Source organism: Aspergillus ruber, assembly GCF_000600275.1.
Source record: "Aspergillus ruber CBS 135680 unplaced genomic scaffold scaffold00032, whole genome shotgun sequence".
Lineage (NCBI taxonomy): Eukaryota > Fungi > Ascomycota > Eurotiomycetes > Eurotiales > Aspergillaceae > Aspergillus > Aspergillus ruber.
The window spans coordinates 134,359-159,376 of NW_024467328.1; the positions used below are offsets into that span (position 1 = coordinate 134,359).

Sequence of the window (25,018 nt, forward strand, 5' to 3'; positions counted from 1 at the left end):
TCCACCATGTTGTCCATCCTTGCCATCCTCGCTCTCACATCCATTGGTCAATCGGCCTTTACTCCCCTCAAAGATGGTTATCCTGTCATTAGCAATAAATCTACAATTGCAAATGTCGAGCAACTTGCAGGGGGGCATGCTGGAACTTATCCTCCTGCTCCAACCCTCGACGTGGATGATCGTACCTCCTGGGCTGTTCTGGCCTTCAGCTCTCTCTCAACTATAGCGCTCTACAACGAGCTGATTGCCAACATCACCAATCATGTTCCCGGCTATGATATCTCATCCCACAACGAGTCCTACATCATCCAGTCCCTTGAATTCTTCGTTGGTGCAGCAGAGATCCAATACTACGACGCCGAATGGGCTGTCACCGGCTTCAATGGGTCTAAAGTCCGCCCGTGTGAATACGATTTTCCAGTCACAGATTTTGAGTCTGCAATCGACTATGCCATTAGATTGAGCTATATCTTCATCGGACATATCCCCGATATGGTCCAACGCACAGCCAACAATCTCGGCACGGGTGGCGCAAACATCATCTTCAACCTGGCTGGTTGGAGTAGTGTTTACGGGCAGCAGAATGGATGGCTTCGGTCACTACTGGGGAAGCCTCCATCTGTACAACCAGTGTCGACACCTGCACCAAGAGATTTCTTGTATAGTTTCATCTATCAGACAAGTGTGGTGCCGGGAAGTTGCCCTGGTGCTTCTCTTCCAGTACAGAGATATGAACCTTTGGTTCTAACCACGGAGGATGTGAAGGACACACAGATCGAATTTGAATTCACCAACAAGGCAAATGTTGATGTTGAGAGCAACCATTCCCTGGTCTACCTTAATGGTAATATCGCTCCGTTGACAGTTCCCTTTAATATAAGCAGCAACCATGATAATAAAGTCAAGGTCACGGCGGATTTCCCTCACGATACATGGGAAATGGATGGATTGACTCTTGTTTCTGTGGTCAAGGGAATTGGGAATTTCAGCTTTCCTATTGATGTTGCTAATGCTACCCTCTTTGGACCTGCATTGATTGTGTACAATTAACATGACAGATAGTGAGAGTTATTTACATATGGAGAAAAATGTCAAAAAATCTTTATCCTGCTGCAATCCATCTTGTTCTGCCACAGGTAACACTACAAACAATTCATACCGCCGGGACGATGAATCACAATTGGGGAAGATGACATTTCTGCCCGAAATGGCAATGTTGTACGTCCGGACAGCCTGGGGAGTTCCCCATCCAAAGTCATAATCGGCATTGTCGATTCCATACCAACTGGTCATCATCAAATCCATACCGGTTTGTGTATCCATATCAAACACCAGCTGTTCAGTTGGAGCGAGGGCCTGATACAACGCAGCCAGATTGGAAAAAATATCCATATTGACATTCTGGATTGACTCTCGTATTTGTGATGCTGCAATGGACAGTCCGTTTTCTCCCAGGAGACAGGATATATCGAGTGGACCAGCTCGAGCTACCCCGACGGCATTTCCAATGTAATTACTGGGAACAGCGGCAGGGAAGCGATTTCGGAGATTGACTGGATGAAAGAAACTGGATTGACTGTCTATTTTCTGTCGCTCAGACGAACGAACTCTGGTAATGCTCGTCCATAACCAGGCAGTAATGCAGTCGTAGGTGCTGAGATACTTGACTCCGAGTGGTTTGCATCTATCCTTCAGAGTCTGTATAGCCGGTTCTCTAATTTCATACAAAACCCCTCGGGTGGTGGGTGTTGAGGTCAGAGGAGGAGAGTTGATGATACGATGGGCAGGGAGTCTCTGTATCAAATCCTGCTTGGACAATGAAGTAGACTGTGATGAAGCTTTGAAGGCATCTCGTCTAATGTCCGCTTGGTAAGTGGGCATTTCTCCAGAGCAGTTGGAGCTGTATATTTTGCTTCCCCGGCACAAAAGACTTAATACCGCATGAGCAGATGACAAGTCAAAGACCATATGGTTGGCACCGAATGCAAGAATCAGACCTCCTTGGATGATATTCAACTGTAGTCGACAGGCAGGCGATGAGTCTCCAGCAGGAAGGAGAATTTCACGATCCAAGTCTGTTGGAGGAAAAGAATGAGCGGCGAGATCAGAATAAGATTTATGTTCGTCTAAGAGATTGCGGACTTGTAGATCGATTGACTTGGATGGAATTAACGAAGGTGTGGTGTTATTGAATTTAAGTTGAGAAGCAATCAAAGGAATCTCGTCCTCTGCATTCGCCAGAGATTTTTTCAATGAGAGAATGGTATTTTCAAGGTTGAAATCGGATGGTTTTGGATAGATAAGAAACAGTGTGAACATATGGTCTGGCATTGTTTTATCCAGATCCGACAGTTGGTATTCATTGGTAGTCATTTTGCTTTCTTTGCCTTTGTTAAACGATTCTCCCTGTCCTTGGTTCATTATTTTAGCTGAATACAGCCCGAAATAATCCTCCGAATCCTCCGGTCAATTGGTGCCTTACCGTATATTTATATATAATTATGTTTAATTTACAAGTAGAGTCCAGGTACATCTCAAATCAGGCTCAAGATGCACATTCTCAAATTATCCCTCTTAGCTCTGGCTGGACTGTCCAATGCCAGCTCTGACTCTCTGGTGAACTGCTTGAAGCCAGCCCTTTCCAGCAACACAGCTTTGGAACACCCCGACCAAGAAGGGTTTATCCAGGATACAGGTCGCTATTCAACCCTGTTTTCTCCCAGCTTTAGGGTTGTGGCCAAAGTAGCTACTGAGGAGGACGTTGCTGCCTCGGTATGTTATGGTAATCTATAATATACTGATATATACTAATGAATATAGATCCGATGTGCTACCGATACTAACACTACTTTCTTTGTGACTGGCCCTCGACATGGCTTCTCCCAAGGTCTCAGCCAGATTAAAAACGGGTTGGAAATTTATACTGGCGCATTCAATCATGTCGTGGTGGATGCAGATACGAACACTTTGACTTGTGGTGGGGCAACCACTTTTGGAGACGCCATTGAAGCAGGATACAGGGCTAAGAAGGTCTTTCGTATGTCGTATTTCTCTATCTTCATAAATTATATTACTGACTTAATAGCCACTGGCAGTAGTTCCTGCGTAGGAATGCTCGGAGCTGGCCTCGGCGGTGGCATCGGACGTCTCCAAGGTCTATATGGCCTAATCATTGACAATATCCTTTCAGTGCGAATCATGTTACCTAACACAACGGTGGTGACAGCCTCGGAAGATACCAACCCGGAACTATTCTGGGGTATCCGAGGCGCCGGATTCAACTTTGGTTTTGTTTTGAATGCCACTTTCCGTGTGTATGATCAAGTGAATAATGGCATGCATATGAATGCCGACTTTCTTTATCCGGCGAATGCCACTCAGTCTTTCTTTGAAAAGTTGGCCAAGGAGGCCGAGGATATGCCTGCTGCATTTTCTATTGATACCGGTGCGGCCTACAATCCGGATTACAACGCCGTGAGCTCTCTCTTCTTCATTTTATATGTTGGCAACTAACATCTCAGACTATGCTAATTGCCAACGCCGTCTACGCTGGACCTGAAGATGAAGGACGCAAACTCGTCCAGTTTCTTATTGACCAAAAGCCCCTCGTACAGAATATCACCATGGTTCCGTGGAACAAGTTGATCGATGCCGCCTTATTTGGAGGAGCCGGTGCAGCAGCCTGTGAAAAAGGCAGATACCGCAAATCCCTCTACAGCGCAGGTTTCAAGACGATCGATCCTAAAGCTCAGGTGAAAATGACTCAGGTTCTTGAACAAATGAACGCAAAATTCCCGCAAACTGTCGGCAGTGGTGCTGCTATATATCTTCCTGCCATTCAGGCAATGAAGGCTGTGCCCAAGACTGCTACTGCATATAATCGACGGGATCTACTTGGACATATGTAAGTATTCAACATATAATTATGTTCTTCATACGCTAATAAAATAGGAACTTTGACATTACATACTCGGACAACACCACCACCGACGAAACAGTCGACAATCTCCCTGCCAAAATGCGCGATATTATTGTCGAGACCGCCGGAACTAATGATCTCATCACCTATGTGGGCTTCTCTCATGGAAATGAACCTCTGGAATCCATCTATTCTAAGGAAAATCTTCCGCGACTGGCCGCATTGAAGAAAGAGATTGATCCTAGTGGTTTATTTAATGCTTATCATCCTTTGCCGACTGTTTATCCATAGGTTGTTTGGAGTATAATAGCGACTATGAAGATTGTAACTACGGAGTGGTGTTGTGTACGTTGTGACTCAGTGTATATGTTAAATAAGCGCAGTTAGCTAGATCCCTGTTCTGGTTATTACTATACATTAAAATTGCCCGATAGACGCTTATATTCAGGTTATATGCACTATGCAGGTTATATATAGTACTCTGTAGATCCCTTTCGTCGGCACTTCCATTCGGAGCTTTTCCATTCGGTTGAATAGCAACTACTCAATTGATAGTTGGGGCTGAGTATACATATATATGACTTGTGTATACTTGAGAATTTGACCTTTATACCCATCAGCAATGGAAAAATCCAAAATCCCATGGTATCAACTGATACTTCACCAAGGCATCCTCACAAACGACATTCTCATCTACAAATACGCCGGTAATGGGACCATCCACGATCCATATCGTGTCACCTTCTTGGACAATGATCCAGGAGATCCTCTCCAGTTCAAATCATGGATCCGATGGACACTTTGTCTGATTGTTGGTTTTGTCACGCTTTCAGTGACTTTTGCCTCGAGTGCTTATGCCAGTGCTGTTCCTGAAATAACTAGTGAAATGGGAGGCAGCGACGTGGTCAACACTTTGGGTGTTAGCTTGTTTGTTATTGGCTTTATATTCGGGCCGTTTCTCTGGGCACCTACTTCTGGTGAGTATCTTGCTATACTCTACACTACACTTTATACTATATGCTAATACTGTACTCTATATTAGAACTCTTTGGCCGACAAGTTATCTTCATCATCTCCAGTTTCGTCCATGCAGCTTTCAATGTCGGCATCTGTGTCGCCCCCAACATGCCGTCCATCCTAGTTCTTCGCTACCTCTCCGGGGCTTCAGGTGCAGCGCCCCTTACCAACGCCGGTGGAGTGATCGCCGACTGCTTCCCGCCCTCGGAGAGAGGATTGGCAATGACAGTATTTGCTCTCGTGCCTCTATTTGGTCCTGTCCTAGGCCCTGTTGTAGGAGGTTTTGCGGCAGAATCCATTGGATGGCGTTGGCTGATGGGTATCATCGCCATCCTCAGTGGTATAGCAGCTATTATTATCACCGTTACCTTACCAGAGACATACCGTCCTGTTCTTCTACGTCGGAGGGCTGTTCGACTTTCCACAGCTACGGGCAAAGTGTACATCTCTTCAATGGACAATACCACCACTTCCAGTGAATCATTCGGTCGGAAACTCTGGACAACACTATCCCGGCCATGGGTGTTGATGATACACGAACCCATCATTGTTATCCTGGCTCTCTACCAGGCCGTTGTATTTGGCACTCTCTATCTTTGCTTTGCCGCCTTCCCCATCGTCTTCGCTCAACAACGCGGCTGGCCCCAAGGAATTAGCGGACTGCCCTTCCTCGGTGTGCTGGTGGGTACACTCTGTGCCGTTGTCCTTCAATTGTTAGAGAACCGTCGCTATATCAAAATCCTCGCCCATCATGCACCAAATCCGGCGCCTCCTGAAACCCGTCTTCTCTCCTGCTGCATTGGTAGTGTGGCCATCCCCATCGGTTTATTCTGGTTCTCCTGGACAAATAGTCCAGATTTCCACTGGATGGCGAGCATCTCGGCCGGAGCACCGTTTGGTTTTGGAGTCGTACTTGTCACCATCGGGTCAATCAACTACCTAGTCGACTCATATACCATGTTTGCTGCGTCTGCCCTGGCTGTGTGTGTGGTTGGCAGGGCTATCTTTGGCGCTGTCTTTCCTCTATTCACGACTCCAATGTATAACAGGTTGGGGATCCATTGGGCTTCAATGATCCCAGCCTTTCTGGCTCTAGCTTGTGCACCTTTTCCGTACATCTTTTATTGCTATGGGCCGGGGATTCGAAAACGGTGTAAATATGCTACCAGGGGATAGTCACTCCCGTAGAATACAGATAATTATTTTACTTCAAAGGCAAGACACTGAATGGTTATTTCACATGATATACCCCCCGACTGTTATGCAAGATAATCTCGAACAACCTCGTCGGCAACAACCAGGACGCATACTTGGCTGTCCCAGCTACGCCTCCCCTCCAGACTTGTCCTTTTCGCCCCTTGAGCACATCCTGAACCAGATTCCGTGCCACCATATCTGGTGGTTCATTGCTGGTCTGCATAGCCCCGCTGCTCTGTTTGGTGATGATGTCTTCAATACACCGATAATATGATTTCTCTGGGAGGTGAAATGCCTGCTTTTTGGTATATATCTTGGATTCTACTTCTCCTAACATGACCGTCATGACTCGAACTCCTAATGGTTCGAGTTCTATGCGGAGGGTTTCGGAGAACCAGGTTTCGGCTGCTTTGGAGCTGTTGTAGATACCTTTTCCAGTCAGAATATATCAATTGAGAGATGGATAAAACATACCTTGCCATGCCATACGCACTGCACCAGCAATGGAGCAGATATTCACCATAACCCCCTTAGCCTCAATCAACAACGGAGAGAATGCCTGCGAAACAGCGAGCATCCCCCAGACATTCGAATCAAATAGCCTTTTGGAATCTTCGATAGAAACATCCAGAAGTGGGCCAAAGAAGAGCGCACCTGCATTGTTGACCAGTACATCCAATTTCCCTTCCGTGCGTTTTTTGACTGCTTCGAGGCATTCCATGATGGATGATTGTGATGTCACGTCTAATGGGAGAATCTCGATATTTTTTCTTCCAAGTGAGGTGGCCTTTGCAGGGTCGCGCACTGTTGCAAATACATGGAAGTCTTGGTCGTGGAAAGCGTTGGCGAGGGCTGCCCCGAGGCCACCTTCGCTGCATCCGGTGATCAACACTGTTTTTTTGGTCATCGTTCAAATTCCTTTATCCAGTCTGAAGTGGTTCTATCTGAAGGGTATACAATGGAGGTAGTTTGTTTATATTACAGCTGGATCACTGCTGACCGACAAAATCCTCCGAATTGGTCCGAACTCCGACAGGATCAAGATATGTCAATAAAGATGCAAATGATACTTCAAGCGCGAAATACACTAGTCTGTCTAGAAATATACTGCAACATGTCCGACAAATGCGAAGAAAAGCGCCCGCACGTCGCCATCATCGGCTCTGGTCTTGTCGGCGTGATCTTTGCCCTCGGTCTCCTCAAACGCAACATCAAAGTCACTCTATACGAGCAGTCGCATGATCTCAACGAACTTGGCGCTGGAATTGCCTTTACCGGCGTAGCACAGGAATGCATGCGTCAATTGGACCCGCGTATTTTGGAAGCTTTACGCAGAGTCGGGAACGAGAATGTCACGGCGTATAATCGTTATGTGGATGGGTATTCCCAGGTGACAGGAGAACAAAGAGAGGAAGATCCGACGTTTGAGCCGTTGTTTTTTCAACTTCCCATTGATGGGATGAAGTTTTGGGCTTGTCATCGGGCTCACTTTCTTAACGAGCTGGCCAAATTGTTGCCGGGTAATGTAATCGTATTCCAGAAACGATTGGCGACGTACGTCGATGATGAGAATCGGCCAACTGTGATGCTGCATTTTGAGGATGGAAGCATGGCTGAAGCTGATGCTGGTGAGTCTATCCAATACATTTGATGTTTGAGTTCAGCTAAATTACTCAGTTATTGGCTGCGATGGCATCAAATCCCGCGTCCGACAAGTGCTACTAGGCCCCGATAATCCAGCGTCTCTTCCCAGCTATACGCATCGTGCTGCATATCGAGCAGTTGTACCAATTGAGGCCGCGGCCGCAGCCATTGGCACCGACAAAGCCAACAACCAGTGTCTACACATGGGGCCAGGTTCCCATGTCTTGAACTATCCCCTAGCCAACTACACTCTGATGAACATAGTTATTTTCCTTCGTGACTGGGATGTCTGGCCGAATATCGAGAAAATGGCTGGTTCAGCACACAAGACCGAGGTGGCCTCTGCCTTTGCTCACTGGGGACCGGCTGTACGGAGCATTATCGAACTACTGCCAGAGGAGTTGGCCAAATGGGCTATTTTCGATCTAGGCACCCATCCTGTGCCATTCTATGCCAAAGGGCGAGTGTGTATGGCTGGTGATGCAGCTCATGGCAGTGCACCGCATCATGGAGCGGGAGCCGGGTTCGGGGTGGAAGATGCACTGGCTCTGGCAAGTATTCTGGAAGAAATGGAAGAATCCACGCACATTGTGCAGGCTCTTCATGCTTTCAGTTCTGTTCGGTATGAGCGCACGCAATGGCTGGTGCGTAGTTCAAGGGAGACAGCGGATATCTACGAATGGACATATCACGAGTCTGGAAGTGACCCAGACAAGTGCAAAGAACAGATTGAACAGCGAACAAGGAAAATCTGGGATTATGATGTTGATGCTATGGTAACAGAAGCAAAGGAGGTTTACAGGGCGAGCTTCCAATTTAGTACTGTCAATAAGTAGTTATTTCAAGGAAATATCACTATATACAATTCTCCTTCAGAACAGACTGCAAAGTATCCAACACATTCTCGAGAAACTGCCGGTCATAAAAAGCCTCATTATATACCAGATTAAACTCAAGCTGGTTGCAAAATGTCCACATAAAACAATACATGTTACGTGCCAGAACCTCAACCCCCAAACTCACGCTGCACACATCAAGCCCTGCATCACCACTGCCATAGCTCGCCTGCACATGGACTCCGGCGTCACCAACGCTAGAAATATCCAGCCCACTGCTGGGTGGTTGCTGATTTTCCGGTTGTCTAGTCTGCAGCAGACTCTTGACCGTCAAGGCATACTGACGACGAGATTGAAGGAATTCACATGTAGCCCCTTGTCGATATTTTTGCTCGTACAGGCGGGCATTTTCAAGCCAGTTCTGTGGATCGGATACCTTGACCATATATCCACCAGTATATAAACCAGCTGCATAGTCTGAGGTATTATATGGTGCTGGCAAGTACTCTCGTACATTCACCCGGAGAGTACTCGTATGATGTTGTTCCTTCCCTTTCTCTACCCTCTCTACAGGAGCGATGAGGAAGTTAGTCGCCGCAATGGCGGCATGTACGGCAGAGGTAAGGCAAATACCCAGTCGATTACACGCGTCAATCAAAGTCTGCGTGGTGAGAGCCGACAATCGAATTCGGACACTCTGTGTACCTCCAGGGACGGTCTGGTTATCCCCCCGATATGGCGTTCCGAGGGCGCACTTTGTATTGGCCAGCGTGGCGATAAATTTCGAGCTGGCATCGAGGATTTCGGAGCTGGCCGTCATGGGGAGATCTAGAATCTCCTCCACACTCAGGGTAAGTCGTTGCCATTCTTCTCCCCAAGCTAGGGTGGTCACATCTTGGTGTAATGCTGAGATAACTGCCTTGAGAAAGGCATCAAGGAGTTGTAATGCCCCAACGCCGTCTGTCCGCCAGTGAGAAAGGTGCAGGATTACCTGAAAGCTGTGAGGAAGATAATGGACGGTGGCGTATCGCGAGGGCTGAAGTTTGGAGATGATTTGCTGGGGCGTTGAGGATTTATCGACGTGGGTGATAAAAGTCTCATCAGCCCAATGATCTAGTTGACCTGCATCTGACACGCAATGATAATCCACCATCTGCTCGGTGGCAGTGGCGGCAATGCTGGGATGGTAAAAGCGGAGTATCATCCATGCCCGGCGGAGCAATGCGGATGAATCCTGATCAAAAAGAGATGAACGGGGCTTGAAGGAGGCCGTCGCTGCTATGGACCAGTTATCGCGGTGGTGGACATGGCCACTATCACCAATGAACTTAATGAAGGATTCATTTTCCCCAATTGGCCGTTGATAATGGCCAGAAGTGATTTTGGTCCAGGGCATGGTGAAGTAGAGTATAGGATACACAGAATATCCCCGGCCAACATCCTTCACAGGGCTTAAATGTAAGAGTCGGAGTATTTCGGTGGATTAAAATGGACAATAAAAGCTACCAAATAGGAAAATAATGCATACCAATTGGATACAATATCACAATAAAGTCATGCGTGCCGTCAAAGTCTCCGCCGCCAACCAGCTCACGGTTGATTCCTCAGCCCCCATCCCAACACTGCAGCCTGAATACCTTCTTGTCCGGGTCTCCCATGTCTCCCTCAACCCTACCGACTGGAAGGCGGCCTCTCGTTTCAATCCTGACGACATTCCTCCACACACAGTTGGCTGTGATGCCTCTGGACAGGTGGTAGAGATAGGAGACCAAGTGCCACCAGGTCGATTCCGCATCGGTGATAGAGTCGCTGGTCTGTGCTATGGAATTAGACTTGGTCATCCTGCCAGCGGCGCATTTGGTGAATATTGTCTGTTCAAGGCCGGGTTGACGATCCATGTGCCGGACCGCATCAGTGATGCGGAGGCGGCGACACTTGGCGTGGGTATTAACATTGTAGGTCAAGGTAAGAAACTCCCAATGATATAGCATGGTATATACTAACGGATGGTAGCTCTCTATCAAACGCTACGTCTCCCATGGCCATCTGTGCACAATAGTAATTCTACTCTTTCACCAACCGTTCTGATCTACGGCGGTAGCACTGCAACCGGTCTATTTGCCATCCAATATGCCCGTTTGTCATGCTGTCATGTCTTAACAACCTGTTCTCCTCGGAATGCGGCCAAATGCAAAACCCTCGGGGCTCATGAAACATTCGACTATGGGGACCCCGTCGTATGTGCGACAGCCATCCGAAAGGCCACGGGCAATGAACTCCTCTATGCTTTTGACTGCATCTCTGAGGGATCGAGTCGCCAGATTTGCGCGGATGCGCTGACCTCTCGGTCTGGTGCGGCTCACTACGTTGGGGTGCTGCCCGTGGCCGGTCCGTTTCCTCGAAACGATGTCATTCACGGCTGGAGGTCGGGATACACGGCTTTTGGAGAAGCGTATAACTTTGCTGGGAAAATGCAAGAGGCACGGCCGGATGATTATGCATTTGCGAGGGAGTTTTGGGCTGCGTCAAATGAACTTGTGACACTGCTGAATCTGGAGGCACTGGTGCAAAAACGGGATGGGGGTTTGGATGGCATTATTCGAGGGTTGGAGGAGTTGAGGGGAGGACATGTGAGAGGGGGGAAGTTGGTTTATCGAGTGCAGTAAACGTAGAGTACTTTCTAGATCTTCTGATTGGTACTATACTATATATCTAGCAATATAATATTGTCTGATTACCCATTCGGGCTATTTTCCCATAAAAATCATTATACATAAACATATATTTAATAACTTGCCAACGAATGTATATTTTTGCTTTCCTCCGTTCACTTAAAAACCTAATCTGATTACTATAGATACTGCCTTCGGAGAATTCGGCATGATTTCGGATCCTCCTGTCGTGTTAGTAGAAGACAATCCTCCGAAGTCCAGACCATCTCATCAGATCAGCACTTGTCAATCAGACTAGGCTGCTCTGATCGTGCGGTATTCGTCTCTAGTGAAATACTCATTGCTTCGCTGTATATCTATAGAATATCCAACTTCTATCTATCATATCAACTATAATGGCGGGCACTCCAGGAACCACCATCCTCCTCTTCGGGCCTCAGATCGTCTCTTTCTCCAAGCAGACCTTCGAGCAACTGCGATCGACAATAACCAAAGAACCAACTCAGCATTGGGCGCTCGATACCATTGCAGATCTCCCAAAGCAATGGAAGACTATTGTCGAGGTCTTACCAACCCTAGATGCTTTGCCGGGAGAAAAACTGCTCAACGACCTCAATCGCTGGTTCCAAAGCGGAGTGGACAATGAGCTAAAATTCGACCTACCCAACATTCTACTGACCCCGTTGGTTGTTCTCACCCAACTCACTCAATATGTCCGATATCTCGAGCTGAATCGGGGTGAAAGATGCGAAGATGATTTGCAAACCCACTTCACGACGCAAAAGGTAGAGACCTTGGGCTTTTGCACTGGGCTGCTCAGTGCCATTGCCGTGGCTAGTGCAGCCAACCAGGAACAACTCAAGACATACGGTGCTGTCGCTATCCGTCTGGCGATGCTCATCGGCGCCGTGGTGGATGCACAAGAGGCGGCACAGGGACATGCAAAGTCGTTTGCCACGGCGTGGAATACACCTGAGCAGGCCCTAGAGATTTCTCGCATTATTGATCAGTTTCCAGAGGTGAGATTACATTCTGTATATTAATATTTTGGGACTTGACTCACATATATAGGCTTATATATCCGTCTCCTACGACAAGAAAAGAGCCACAATCACCAGCTCTGATCAAACGGCCCCTCTACTCCTGCAGCAATTCAAGGCTACTGGAATTACAGCCGCTGTAGTTGGCCTTCATGGGCGGTTTCATTGCCAACAGCAGAAGGAGAATATTGACCATGTTCTTCAATTCTGTGACTTGGCCAAGGACTTCCAATTCCCCAAAGGTAGTGAACTGATTATCCCCAGCTACACCAACGCGAATGGGGAGTCCATTAAAGACGGTAAGATGCACAGCCTGGTGATCAACTCCATCCTCGTAGAGAAATCCAACTGGTACGAGACATTTGCGGCCGTCCAGATGTCCCGCCTGAATGACCAGGGCTCACGAGTTATTTCCTTTGGCCCCGACAGATGCGTCCCGCCGTCTCTCATCCGGGAATTGGGAAACCGCATGGTACAGTTCGCAGATCCGGATGAGAAGGTCCCCGATCGTTTGGCCAGTGTCCTAGACCCCGAACCAAATAATACCAAGTCTGCCCAATATGACCAGGACATTGCCGTCATCGGTATGGCCATTAAGGTGGCCGGTGCAGATGACCTGGACGAATTCTGGACGATCAACGCCAATGGAAAGTCCCAGCATATCCCTGTCCCGGAGAGTCGTTTTGGATTTGAAACGCACTGGCGCGACCTTGATGAGAAGCGCACTTGGTACGGTAATTTCATGCGGGATATTGATGCTTTTGATCACAGGTTCTTCAAGAGGAGTGCCCGCGAAGCATCTTCGATGGACCCACAGCAGCGAATCATGTTGCAAACAGCCTACCAGGCTGTTGAACAATCTGGATACTTCTCCATGGCCAATGTCGACAAGCATATCGGATGTTATATTGGGGCCTGCGCCGCTGATTATGAACAGAATGTGGCGTGCTATCCTCCCAATGCTTTCACGGCTACGGGAAACCTTAAGAGTTTCATTCCCGGAAAGATCTCCCATTACTTTGGCTGGACAGGCCCAGGAATGACAATAGATACCGCATGTTCTGCTTCAGCGGTTGCCATCCATACAGCCTGTCGTGCCATTTTGACCGGCGAATGCACGGGTGGTGCTCTGGCAGGTGGAGTCGCCACAATGGAGAATCCCATCTGGTTTCAAAACTTGGCTGGCGCAACATTCCTGAGTCCCACAGGCCAGTGCAAGCCGTTTGATGAGTTGGCGGATGGGTACTGCCGTGGTGAGGGTATTGCCTGCGTCTTCTTGAAGAAGATGTCTGACGCAATTGCCGATGGCAACCAGATATTTGGAAACATTGCCAGCACGGCAGTTTATCAGAACCAGAATTGCACGCCATTGTTCGTGCCAAACGCGCCATCACTGTCACAGCTCTTCCAAGATGTCATCCGACAGGCAAACTTGGAGCCTGAGCAGATCTCTCTGGTTGAAGCGCATGGAACGGGTACTCCTGTTGGTCAGTTCACTGACTCCAACATTTTTTTGTGTATAGTACTAATAATGACTTACTAATTGCAGGCGATCCGGCTGAATACGAAAGTATCCTCCGTGCTTTGGCCGGTCCTAATAGAACCAAACCTTTGCCCATCGGCTCTGTCAAGGGCCTTATCGGCCACACCGAGGGCACATCTGGTGTCATTTCGCTGATCAAGGTCCTCGTCATGATGCAGCGAGGATACATTCCGCCCCAAGCCAGTCACTCTAAGTTGAGCTCCCACATCAAGGTCTCTTCAACAGACATGATCCAAGTCCCGAGCAGCCTGCAGCGTTGGACTGAGACACATAAAGCGGCGCTCATTAACAACTACGGTGCATCTGGATCCAATGCCTCAATGGTGGTGACGCAGTCCATGCACAATGGCAAGGAGTCGGACCCTATCCATTTTGTCGTCAAACATCCCTTCTGGCTTGCCGGTCAGGATGATCGTAGTCTGACTGCGTACGCTACCCGGCTGCTCCAGATCCTCAAGTCCACCACAACAACATTGGCAAGCCTGTCATTTAACATGTGTCGGCAGTCAAACAGGACACTTCCAAAGGGTTTGCTGTTCAGCTGCAGCTCCGTCGACGAATTGACCAACAAATTGACCTCGTTCTCCGGTGGAGAGAACATTCCCACCACCGCTATTAAGGCCTCTCGTCCTGTAATCTTGTGCTTTGGCGGACAGGTTTCGACATTTATAGGTCTGGAGCGCCAAGTCTACGAAAGTATCCAGATCCTCCGCAGCTACCTGGACCAATGCAACAATACCATCATGTCCCTTGGTCTGGATGGTATATATCCGGAAATTTTCCAAAGAACACCAGTGAAAGATACTGTGAGGCTACAGACTATGCTCTTCGCCATGCAGTACTCCTGTGCCAAAGCTTGGATGGACAGCGGTGTCAATATCGAGGCGGTTGTCGGCCACAGTTTTGGCGAGATCACCGCTCTATGTATATCCGGTGTCCTCAGTCTCAAGGACACGGTGCAGCTGGTAGCTCGTCGTGCGAAGCTTGTGCGTGATAACTGGGGACCCGACAGTGGTTCTATGATGGCAGTAGAGGGCGATTTAGATGTCGTTGAGAAATTGGTCTTCGAGTCTAACAACATTCGATACAAAAATGGGCACTTTCCAGCTAGTATCGCCTGCTACAATGGTCCCCGCAGCTTTACGTTGGCCGGCTCTACCGAGGCTATTGAAGCTATTGCTGGAACCATTGCCACGGATGCCAGGTTCACATTCATGAAACACAAGAAGCTCAATGTCACCAACGCCTTCCACTCGACATTAGTGCAACCACTTGTTGAAATGCTGGAGGAGTGCGGCAAGGGCCTCGTTTTCAAGGAACCGGCAATTCATCTGGAGAGAGCCACCGGGTCCCAGTCGACGGACAAGCTGACCGCACAGTTCGTCGCAGAGCACATGAGGTACCCCGTCTTCTTTAACCAAGCCATCCAGCGGTTGTCCAAAAAATACCCATCGGCTATTTGGCTCGAGGCTGGGTCAAGCTCGACCATCACTATCATGGCCAGCCGGGCGCTGAGCTCCTCCAAGGATAGTTATTTCCAGGCCATGAACCTGACCACCGATAAGGGAGTGCAGAACCTTGTCGATGCCACCGTTTCTTTGTGGAGTGAAGGACTACAAGTAACCTACTGGGCCCACCATGCCGTGCAAACGTATTCATATGCGCCCCTGATCCTCCCGCCATACCAATTTGAAAAATCCCGTCACTGGCTGGACCTGAAGAAGCCCATCAAGGCTGCTGTTCAAGACACCACTCCGACAGTTATCGAAGATCCTCTCGAGTTGTGGACGTTTGTGAGTTACCAGGACAACGATATTCAGCGTGCACCTCGCTTCCGCATCAACACCACGACCAAGGAGTACAAGGAGTACGTAGGGGGACACTTGATCGTTCAAACAGCACCAATTTGTCCCGCAACGGTCGAGGTCGATATGGTCATTGAATCCCTTACCAGCTTGTTGCCAGATGTGTCCAAGGAAGGACTGCAGCCCCAAATTCATAACATGCAGAACCACAGCCCGATCTGTGAGGATCCCTCGCGCAGCGTCTGGATTGATTTTGCGGCTGTGGATGACAGCCGTCGCGACTGGACCTGGAAAATTGTCAGCACTGGCTCTGATCACAAGACAGAGAGCAAACACGTCGACGGCCAGATCAAATTCCGCGCCACAGATGACCTCCAGTATCAAATGGAATTTAGTCGTCTGGAGCGTCTGGTCTCACACCCACGGTGTCTGGAAATTCTTGAAGATGATGATGCGGACGATATTATCCAGGGTCGCAACGTCTACAAGACCTTTGCGGAGATTGTCGACTACGGTGAGATGTACCGGGGGGTTCGCAAGGTAGTTGGAAAAGGAAACACATGTGCTGGCCGTGTCCACAAAACACAGCACCAGGGCAAGCAGACATGGCTTAATGCAGTGCTCGCAGACTGCTTCAGCCAAGTCAGCGGCATTTGGGTCAATTGCATGACCGACCGTTCTACAGCAGATATGTTCATCGCCACTGGCTGTGAACAGGTCATGCGCTCGCCCAAGGTTAAGAGAAATGAGAACAACAATGGCCCGGCAATGTGGGATGTGTTTGCCTACAACCACCGCGAGTCAGACAAACTGTACGTCACAGATCTATTTGTTTTCAGCCCTACCAACGGCATGTTGGTCGATGTCATGCTAGGAATTCAGTACGCCAAAGTTTCCAAGCATTCTTTGAGTCGAATTCTCACGCGTCTCACTGCCCCGGAGTCTTTGCCAACTCCCCCATCAAGCAGTCTGGTAACGGCTCCAGCAGCCGCTCAGCCTAATCCAGAGCAGCCGGTTCACTCTAAACAAGAGCCAGTTCAGACCCAGGAAGCGAAATCAGAGAAGGGGCCCTCCCGGCCTGATATTGCTGAGGATGTTCGATCCCTCATCGCCAACGTTGCTGGTCTCGAGCTCAATGAAATCCAGAATGACTCGGAGCTCGTGGACTTTGGTATCGACTCTCTCATGGGAATGGAGCTAGCCCGCGAGGTGGAGACCGTGTTCAAATGTACTCTTGATCAGGAGGAGCTTATGGAGGCCACGAACTTCGTCAAATTTGTCAAGTGTATCGCCAATGCCCTGTACGGTCCGGCTAATGAAGACGACAACGAGGATACATCAGACGATAGCGATAATCATATATTTACAGATGATTCTTCGGAGGAAGAAACAGAAGACTCCAACAGCAGCAGCCCTCCCAACGAGCGTGTGGGCCAGGTCAAGACAACAGAGACAGCCTTAGGACAAACTCACTCGCAACTCAACATTGACCCCAAAGACATTATGGAAGCATTCGGGGAGTCGAAGTTGTTGACAGACCAGTTCATTCGCAACTACAAGATTGACAACTTCTGCAACACTATCTGGGCACAGTCAAACCGTCTGTGTGTAGCCCTTGTGGTGGAAGCCTTTGAGTTGCTGGGGTGCTCTTTTAAGGCTACATCGCCAGGTCAGGTTCTCCAGCGGATCCCGTTTGCCCCCCATCATAGACGACTAGTTGATTATCTCTACGGGTTTTTGGAGAACGAGGCCCGTCTTATTAACGTCCAGGACTCACGGGTTATTATACGAACCAAAATACCAGTGCCGAACAAATCCAGCCAGACGATACTAGATCAATTATTGCAGAAGTATCCCGAATGGAGCTACGCACACAGACTCACCTACTACGCCGGCAAGCATCTCGCCGATATCCTGTCTGACAAGACCGATGGTATTCGCCTGATCTTTGGCACCATTGAGGGCCGCCAGCTTGTGTCTGCGCTCTATTGTGATCACTCCTTCAACGTCATGTCGTATAACCAGATCAAAGATGTCATTTCCCGTCTCGTATCTCGTCTGCCTATGTCGGACGGGCCGCTGAAGATTCTCGAAATGGGTGCTGGCACTGGGGGAACAACACTGGTCCTTGCTCCGTTCCTGGCGAGTCTGAACGTGCCGGTGGAATATACATTTACAGATCTATCGTCCTCCATGGTCGCGCAGGCGCGCCGCAAATTCAAACAGTACCCGTTCATGAAGTTCGCGGTACATGATATAGAGAAGGCCCCAGCCGAGGAGTTGCGCAATCAGCATATTGTCCTCGCCAGTAACGCCATTCATGCGACCCACAGTCTGACCAAGTCGGGCGAGCATATCCGCTCCGCGCTGCGTCCCGATGGGTTCCTTATGATGCTGGAGATGACTGGCATTGTTCCCTTTATCGACGTCATTTTTGGTCTGCTGGAGGGTTGGTGGCTATTTGACGACGGCCGTACGCATGCCATTGCCCCCGTTTCCCGGTGGGAGAAGGATCTACAGTCAGTCGGATTTGGTCATGTCGACTGGACCGACGGAAACTTACCGGAGAATGGAATCCAGAAGGTTATAATCGCCATGGCATCGGGAGAGCCGCACAAGCGCCTACCAAAGCCGATAAAGGCAGAGCCCATCGACGGTGATACAGCATCTCGCGAGGCAGAGGTGGCCAAATACGTTGCTCAATATTCTGCAGGCTTCTCAGTTCCCAACTCTTCCGACAAGAACCAGCTGCTTCCCCTTCCCAGCCACAGGGACCAATGCGTTCTCGTAACTGGTGCTACTGGTAGTCTGGGGTCTCATCTCGTCGCCCAATTGGCACAGCGTCCGGACGTAAAGACCGTGATCTGTGTTAACCGCCCCAACCGCAAGGACCCCGTGGAAATCAGACAGCAAGAGGCGCTGTCATCTCGCGGCATGTCCCTCGACAATGCGGCACAGTCGAAGCTGAAGTCGTTCGCAACTGACACCTCCAACCCGTATCTAGGACTCCCTAAGTTGGACTATGACTGGCTAGTCCGGAATGTCACTCACATCGTACACAACGCCTGGCCCATGAGCGGCACACGACCCATCAAGGCATTTGAGCCCCAGCTACAATCCCTCCGAAACCTGATTGACCTGGCCCGCGATGTCTCAAAGCAGCATGCCAATGGCTTCAAGGTTAGTTTTGAGTTGATCTCCTCCATTGGCGTCGTCGGTCATTATCCCCTTTGGAGCGGGAGGACACATGTTCCCGAGGAACGCATGGAAATGAAATCTGTCCTTCCAATTGGATACTGCGAAGCCAAGAACGCCTGTGAGAGAATCCTCGACGCCACTTTGCACCGGTATCCAGACCAGTTTCGTGTGATGGTGGCCCGGCCGGGCCAAATCGCCGGATCCAAGACAAGTGGATACTGGAACCCGATAGAACATCTCTGTTTCATGCTCAAATCCTGCCAGTCGCTCTGCATTCTCCCTGATTTTAGTGGTACTCTTTCCTGGGTGCCAGTCAATGATGTTGCCAGCACGGCCATCGATCTCGTGATGGCCAACAACGTGCCTTACCCAATCTATCACATCGACAACCCTGTCGGCCAACCATGGCAGGAAATGATTGCAACCCTGGCTGATGCACTAGATATCCCCCCCAACCGGGTAGTTCCATTCACAGAGTGGGTGGATAGAGTGCGGCATTCGCCGCTGTTGCCAGATACGGACAATCCTGCCGCGATGCTCATTGATTTCCTGCAGCTAGACTTCCAGAGGATGTCTTGCGGGGGGCTCCTGATGGATGTCACTAAAACCAAAGAACATTCCCAAACACTAGCCAAACTGGGACCAGTCGAAGCAGATGTGGTCAGAAAGTACGTCCAAGCATGGAAGGATATGGGGTTTATGCGAAAGTAGAATTAGATTGCATTTGCTCTTTCTGGAAGATGTGATTATAAATGCTAGGCAATGGCCACCAGACTTTCTATAAATAGGCCTTGGGTACTCCACGGGGCATATTGTAGTTGATGTAGATAAATACAACAATATGATTTGATCTAGTGGTCAAGCCAATTAATCATATATCTATCGTCCCCTTCAGCAATCCTCGCAATGCGGCCAGCCTCTTCTTCGTGGTTGACAAAGTGTCCAGCTCTGTTTCAACATCACCACTGGCATAGTCTCGCATGGTCATCTCGACCAACCGTGGTGACATGCTTCCTCCCAGAATGCCAGATCCTTCATCCTTCCTCTTCTTACTAACACGATAGCCATCAGGAAGGCCAAGGGCACGTTCAATTTCTCCAAATAGATGCGTATTTATTTGCAACACTAATTTGATCTGAAAGTTATGAAACGGTTCTAATGAGACGCCGCCAATTTGAAGGCCAAGGAAGATGGTTGGACGATTACCCAGGAAATTTAGTCTCTGAACCTGGTCACTGCGGCTGCTGTTGCGACTGCGAATATCGAGCATTGTCCTGTCTGATTGGTCGACAGCAATATAATTGTATATGGCTGTATACAAAACACTATGGAGCTGATGAAAACGGAGATAGCAGGCTACCAGTTGCAGGCCCGTGGTCATGTTCATCCAAGGTAAGTCGGGCCGAGGCTGGGATTTCGGTTTTCGCCGGAGGTTGGGGGGCACATTTTCGATTATGGGTACAGCCTCATTGTCACTAAGGTCGGAGGAGGAATTGTTGGAAGAAAATATTGAGATGCTGTGAGATGAGGAGTTCTTAATCGCTTGGCGGTGATCATCATTGGACTGTTGGAAATATTGCAGCAACTCCAAAAAGGCAGTTGACAGTTCCGTCAGACGGCCAGCCATCTGGTGAGGGAAATGTTCTAACCAGCCAGTCTCTTCAATTTCCCGGTGTAATTCATCGCTGGTGGTAGATAGCTCGTATAGGTCCATGCTGATCTGTGACAACTTTTGCATCCAGCAGTCCTGCTGCGATAGCCCACCAATCTCCGGTTTTTTGCGCTCTATAATAACCTCATAATCTGAACGCGAATCAGATACCGCATCTTGTGGCTCTAGATGCTTTCTGGGGCTCTTGGCTATTGTTGCGTGCTGATCTATGTCATGTTCCGTCTCGGGGGCGGTCTGAATGCTGGATGGTATGAATGCAGAGTCAGGACCCGCCGTGGAACACGGAAGATCCTGGGTATCGGTGTTGTTGTTAATTGAGGGTAGGCTTTCCCAGGGGAATTCCATTTGGGGCGAATGGTTCAATGGAAGGCTCCATGGTGTGGATGGGTTGGGACCATCGAGGCCGATGAGATCCCCTCCACCTTGGGATATTGACAGCAGATTCGCTTCGTCAAACAGAGGATTTACTGAAGATATATGTGACTGTGACCATTCGGCTGACCATGGGGGCGCTATTGTCTCGTCTGTCCTTGTTGCTCCTGAATGGTCACCATCATCAGTATTCCTTGTGCCTTGGGCCAAGTTGTCGTCGAGAAAGTCGGTTTGGCTGCTGCTGCTGGCTCTCATCGGCGTTTTTCTCCTCGTGGCTTCATCGTCATGGGACCGGTCTGTCCATGTTCGGTTGGCGGATGGTCGACCTGCAGGCTTTGGGATGCCAAAGTTGCACGTTGTACCTGCTGCCGCACAACGTTTACACTTGGCCGATGTCCCTGGAGTATCTTGAACACAGCGGAGCTTTTGAGCACGACAGCGGTCACATGCTGCCCGACGCTGGAAATGAGGTTGTGCTGTTTTAGTATTGGATTGTGAAATAGTCATAGCAGCGATGATGGTGTTTGAGCAGGTATGGAGAAGATAATGGGAAGGAAATTCTTGGGAAGAGGTATTTAACATAGAGCATAATCCTTCGAAGCATAATGGCCATCATTCTTATCTTAAAAATACAGATGATTAGCAATAGCTCTGCTAATTGGTTCAGGCCATAATGCTTATACTTCGTATACGACCCACCTTAGCATTCTTAAATCTCACTCACTGTGCTAGCGTAAACATCAGGGCCCACTCCCAGAATAGTTAAGCCTTCAAAGGCAGATGTAAAGCTGACACATCTATACGAGCAAGGCTGTGGGACGGAACGATATGAGAAGGCAACAAATAGATGTATCAACTGTACCTTTTCACCAAAGTCGTAGGCAAAGGGAATGAGGACCCTTGTTCTTGTTCCGTATATTAAATCCCCTATTAGGCCCACATGTTGAGAGTATAGGCGCAAAAGTATTTAGATCCACGTAGTCTCCAGTCACCGTTTCACAATAGCAAGGCATGCCCGGACTAACAATCTGATCTTTTGGACCATCCATGAGAGAAAAGGGAAAATTGGATTGTGGCTATGTGCAGATGTTAAAAAGTCCAGTACTTTGAGTTAGATTGCGAAAGCCAATGATCAATCGTTCTGGCAAGCCAGTGATGCACAAGGATTTCTTCAGAGGATCAAAATCGCGCACTGCTCACCCCTGTAAGTAGTTGGGTGACTACGGGGCTAGACCCTGGAGGCGATTACCTAGCTATATGTAAAGGAAGGATTCGAAAGAGAAGGAATGCAAAGTGCTTGATGCGTATATGCGTTGCTCTAGTCAAAGGATGCTGACTGCAGAGTCGTATTCCCCTGATCCTTCGGAGAGGTGCACATCGGCGTACATCGGAGATAGGCAAGAGAGCTTGATTATGCTGATTAGTCTCGGTCATATGTAGTATACCTTTGTAAGTGAAACTATTCCTGAGCTGGCTCGCAAGGCCGGCCAGTGAGTGGGGACTGAAAATACAATTCCCCTTGGAACGGCCGTTCGGATACACGGAGCGATACTCCGGGTCTAGTCTCACGTCGGGCTCTCTGCCGGTAGACCAAAGCAGGTATTATAGGGTTCAGTTACCTGAAACGGATTAGGACGCTCAGCTAGGCAAGGGCACAGGTACGTCCCCTTTAGAGAGTCAATTATCTGGACCGCACGAGGCTTAGCTATCTAAATACAGCCACAGTGGCTGAAGAACCCGACTCGCCTATCGGGCCGATCATTATCCGAAAACCATATCTGGATACAATCACGTGCACACACCCGCCGAGATAAGACCGCTGCCAAGAGATAAGGTTATTCCAAACACCCTCCAATTGGGCAGCGGAATTGACAGCGGCTCGGCGCCAAGAATGCGGGGATTTCCAAAAACGGAAAAAGTAATGTATCTACGGCACGGCGAAAGCCGCATGAACATATCTGGGGACGGCTCAGATACCGTTGGGCCCTTGTTGATTGGACGGGGATATGTACATGACAGGGAGCGTCGAATCATATCTAATTCACTAACATAATGTAAATTCAATGTGCGGAGGAACCAAACACGATATCGCGCTTTACCTCGGGGTGCATCGGGTCACGGGACGAGACTGCCAGCCTTTGTCAAGGTTGTTAAATTTCTCTTGTTTCCTCTTGTTTTTTGTCTTTTCTTTTTCTCCTTTGTCTGTGTACGCGCCTCTGAAAAATGGCTGTCAAAGAAGAAGCCTCTGATGTTCACGTCAAGAATGAGCTCGTTGAAGAGGGCGATGTTGGTCAGCACCGCAATGTCGAGCTTCATCGGGCTCTCAAGTCCCGACATATCACCATGATTGGTAGGTTACTTCCACGGTTGAGAAAGAATTTTGCTAATTGACAGCCATTGGGGGTGCCATTGGTACTGGTTTGATCATTGGGACTGGAGAAGCCCTAGCCAAGTGCGTTTCTCTCTACATGCAACATTAAGCGACGTGCTAACAGAAACAGAGCTGGTGTAAGTCAGCCGTCTAGACCAATGTGCTCTTCGCTCTAACATGACTAGCCTGGTGCCATCCTCATCTCTTACGCTGCTGTCGGTTTCATAGTCTACTTGGTCATGTGTGGTCTGGGAGAAATGGCCGCCTGGCTTCCCTTGGGTTCTGGTTTTACCGGTTACTCCGTCCGCTTCTGTGACCCTGCACTAGGATTCGCCATAGGCTACACGTAAGTACAACCCTACATGCGTTTCAACCACTGCTAACGACACAGATACTGGTTTAAATACATCATTGTCACCCCCAACCAACTAACCGCCACCGCCATGGTCATATCCTTCTGGGTAGATACCGAACGCATCAACCCCGGTGTCTGGATCACCATATTCCTCGTGGTCATCGTATTTATCAACTACTTCGGTGTGCGATTCTTCGGCGAATTCGAATTCTGGCTCTCCTCCTTCAAAGTCATCGTCATCGTCGCCCTAATTCTCCTCTGCTTCATCCTCATGTTAGGTGGCGGGCCCGATCACGACCGGAAAGGCTTCAGATACTGGAAGAACCCCGGCGCCTTCAACACATTCATCGACGACGGTGCCCCGGGCCGCTTCTACGCCTTCTGGAGCACAATGGTCTCCGCAACATTCGCATACCTAGGAACTGAACTCGTCGGCGTGACAGTCGGCGAGGCCCAGAACCCCCGCAAGACCATCCCCCGCGCTATCAAACTGACCTTCTACCGCATCCTCTTCTTCTACGTCCTCAGCGTGCTCCTTCTGGGCACCCTTGTCCCCTACAACTCCCCCGAACTCTCCTCCGCCACAAATTCCTCCAACTCTAACTCCGCAGCCGCATCGCCCTTCGTCGTCGCCATCAAACTAGCAAGCATCCCAGTCCTCCCTCACATCCTCAACGCATGTATCCTCATCTTTGTCTTCTCCGCCGCAAACTCAGACCTCTACATCGCAACACGCACAATCTACGGCCTCTCGCGAGAAGGAAAAGCACCTGCCTTCCTCTCCTGGACAGATAACCGCGGCGTCCCCGTGTACTCCCTAGGCATCTGCTCGCTAATCGCATGTATCGCCTACATGAACGTCAGCAGTGACTCCCAAACCGTGTTTGGCTACTTCGTCGACCTAGTCACCATCTTCGGCCTGCTTACTTGGATCTCGCTACTAGTAACGCACATATTCTTCGTGCGTGCACGGAGAGCCCAGAACGTGCCTGAGAGCGATCTTGCTTTCCGCGCGCCCTTTGGTGTTGCTGGCTCGTACTTCGCGCTGGTTTTCTGCATTATCATCGCGCTGACAAAGAGCTACGATGTCTTCACGCACAGCCCCGAGTGGGGCAGTTTCGACTACAAGACATTCATCACGGCGTATCTGGGGATTCCGTTATATCTTATGCTGATTATCGGGTATAAGGTGTTTACGGGGTGTAAGCAAGTGAAGCCCGAGGAGGCGGATTTGTGGACGGGCAAGGAGGAGATTGATCGAGAGGAAGCAGAGTTTCTTGCTGCGCAGGCTATGAGGGAGCCAACAGGGGGTTGGTTTTATGAGAAATTTCTTTCTTGGTTGTTTTAGACTCTAGTTTAGATTTAGAGTGTTGTTTT

At 49.2% G+C, this 25,018-nt stretch overlaps 11 protein-coding genes across 11 annotated transcripts; 7 read left to right on the top strand and 4 right to left on the bottom strand.

Moving 5' to 3' along the window:
* Nucleotides 1–6: 6 nt before the first annotated feature.
* EURHEDRAFT_389358 (uncharacterized protein) lies at nt 7–1,050 on the top strand (the record flags this gene model as incomplete). The annotated part of the gene is made up of 1 exon (XM_040779778.1): nt 7–1,050. One exon carries the CDS (start codon nt 7–9, stop codon nt 1,048–1,050), a length of 1,044 nt encoding a protein of 347 aa, XP_040635378.1.
* Nucleotides 776–2,730, bottom strand: EURHEDRAFT_234519 (uncharacterized protein). The gene has a single exon (XM_040778048.1). The coding sequence runs from the start codon at nt 2,419–2,421 to the stop codon at nt 1,069–1,071; it is 1,353 nt and encodes a 450-aa protein (XP_040635379.1). The 5' UTR covers nt 2,422–2,730; the 3' UTR covers nt 776–1,068.
* EURHEDRAFT_464340 (FAD-binding oxidoreductase) lies at nt 2,551–4,210 on the top strand (the record flags this gene model as incomplete). Its single annotated transcript, XM_040784948.1, has 5 exons — nt 2,551–2,772; nt 2,821–3,037; nt 3,086–3,474; nt 3,522–3,904; nt 3,952–4,210. The coding sequence occupies 5 exons, from the start codon at nt 2,551–2,553 to the stop codon at nt 4,208–4,210; spliced, it is 1,470 nt and encodes a 489-aa protein (XP_040635380.1).
* Nucleotides 4,211–4,541: 331 nt separating this feature from the next.
* EURHEDRAFT_464431 (MFS transporter) lies at nt 4,542–6,112 on the top strand (the record flags this gene model as incomplete). The annotated part of the gene is made up of 2 exons (XM_040784957.1): nt 4,542–4,896; nt 4,962–6,112. 2 exons carry the CDS (start codon nt 4,542–4,544, stop codon nt 6,110–6,112), a joined length of 1,506 nt encoding a protein of 501 aa, XP_040635381.1.
* A 28-nt stretch (nt 6,113–6,140) lies between these two features.
* On the bottom strand, nt 6,141–7,040 carry EURHEDRAFT_518220 (putative short-chain dehydrogenase/reductase; the record flags this gene model as incomplete). The annotated part of the gene is made up of 3 exons (XM_040786649.1): nt 6,141–6,159; nt 6,220–6,562; nt 6,608–7,040. 3 exons carry the CDS (start codon nt 7,038–7,040, stop codon nt 6,141–6,143), a joined length of 795 nt encoding a protein of 264 aa, XP_040635382.1.
* Nucleotides 7,041–7,247: 207 nt separating this feature from the next.
* Nucleotides 7,248–8,613, top strand: EURHEDRAFT_464443 (FAD-dependent oxidoreductase; the record flags this gene model as incomplete). The annotated part of the gene is made up of 2 exons (XM_040784958.1): nt 7,248–7,761; nt 7,811–8,613. The coding sequence occupies 2 exons, from the start codon at nt 7,248–7,250 to the stop codon at nt 8,611–8,613; spliced, it is 1,317 nt and encodes a 438-aa protein (XP_040635383.1).
* A 19-nt stretch (nt 8,614–8,632) lies between these two features.
* Nucleotides 8,633–10,009, bottom strand: EURHEDRAFT_518222 (uncharacterized protein; the record flags this gene model as incomplete). The annotated part of the gene is made up of 1 exon (XM_040786650.1): nt 8,633–10,009. The coding sequence occupies one exon, from the start codon at nt 10,007–10,009 to the stop codon at nt 8,633–8,635; it is 1,377 nt and encodes a 458-aa protein (XP_040635384.1).
* A 141-nt stretch (nt 10,010–10,150) lies between these two features.
* EURHEDRAFT_416181 (zinc-binding alcohol dehydrogenase family protein) lies at nt 10,151–11,362 on the top strand. The gene is made up of 2 exons (XM_040782888.1): nt 10,151–10,578; nt 10,627–11,362. Exons 1-2 carry the CDS (start codon nt 10,170–10,172, stop codon nt 11,277–11,279), a joined length of 1,062 nt encoding a protein of 353 aa, XP_040635385.1. The 5' UTR covers nt 10,151–10,169; the 3' UTR covers nt 11,280–11,362.
* A 318-nt stretch (nt 11,363–11,680) lies between these two features.
* Nucleotides 11,681–19,582, top strand: EURHEDRAFT_380844 (putative polyketide synthase; the record flags this gene model as incomplete). Its single annotated transcript, XM_040779340.1, has 3 exons — nt 11,681–12,304; nt 12,357–13,812; nt 13,875–19,582. 3 exons carry the CDS (start codon nt 11,681–11,683, stop codon nt 19,580–19,582), a joined length of 7,788 nt encoding a protein of 2,595 aa, XP_040635386.1.
* Nucleotides 19,583–19,742: 160 nt separating this feature from the next.
* On the bottom strand, nt 19,743–21,422 carry EURHEDRAFT_405835 (Zn(II)2Cys6 transcription factor domain-containing protein; the record flags this gene model as incomplete). The annotated part of the gene is made up of 1 exon (XM_040780413.1): nt 19,743–21,422. The coding sequence occupies one exon, from the start codon at nt 21,420–21,422 to the stop codon at nt 19,743–19,745; it is 1,680 nt and encodes a 559-aa protein (XP_040635387.1).
* Nucleotides 21,423–23,138: 1,716 nt separating this feature from the next.
* EURHEDRAFT_380846 (dicarboxylic amino acid permease agtA) lies at nt 23,139–24,989 on the top strand (the record flags this gene model as incomplete). Its single annotated transcript, XM_040779341.1, has 5 exons — nt 23,139–23,265; nt 23,310–23,367; nt 23,417–23,423; nt 23,472–23,632; nt 23,678–24,989. 5 exons carry the CDS (start codon nt 23,139–23,141, stop codon nt 24,987–24,989), a joined length of 1,665 nt encoding a protein of 554 aa, XP_040635388.1.
* Nucleotides 24,990–25,018: the final 29 nt, after the last annotated feature.

Bases quoted from the DNA above. Each gene is read 5' to 3' on its own strand.
- EURHEDRAFT_416181 (XM_040782888.1), top strand. From the start codon at position 10,170: ATGCGTGCCGTCAAAGTCTCCGCCGCCAACCAGCTCACGGTTGATTCC. The intron at 10,579-10,626 runs GTAAGAAACTCC...AACGGATGGTAG, and splicing joins TATTAACATTGTAGGTCAAG to CTCTCTATCAAACGCTACGT.
- EURHEDRAFT_234519 (XM_040778048.1), bottom strand. From the start codon at position 2,421: ATGAACCAAGGACAGGGAGAATCGTTTAACAAAGGCAAAGAAAGCAAA.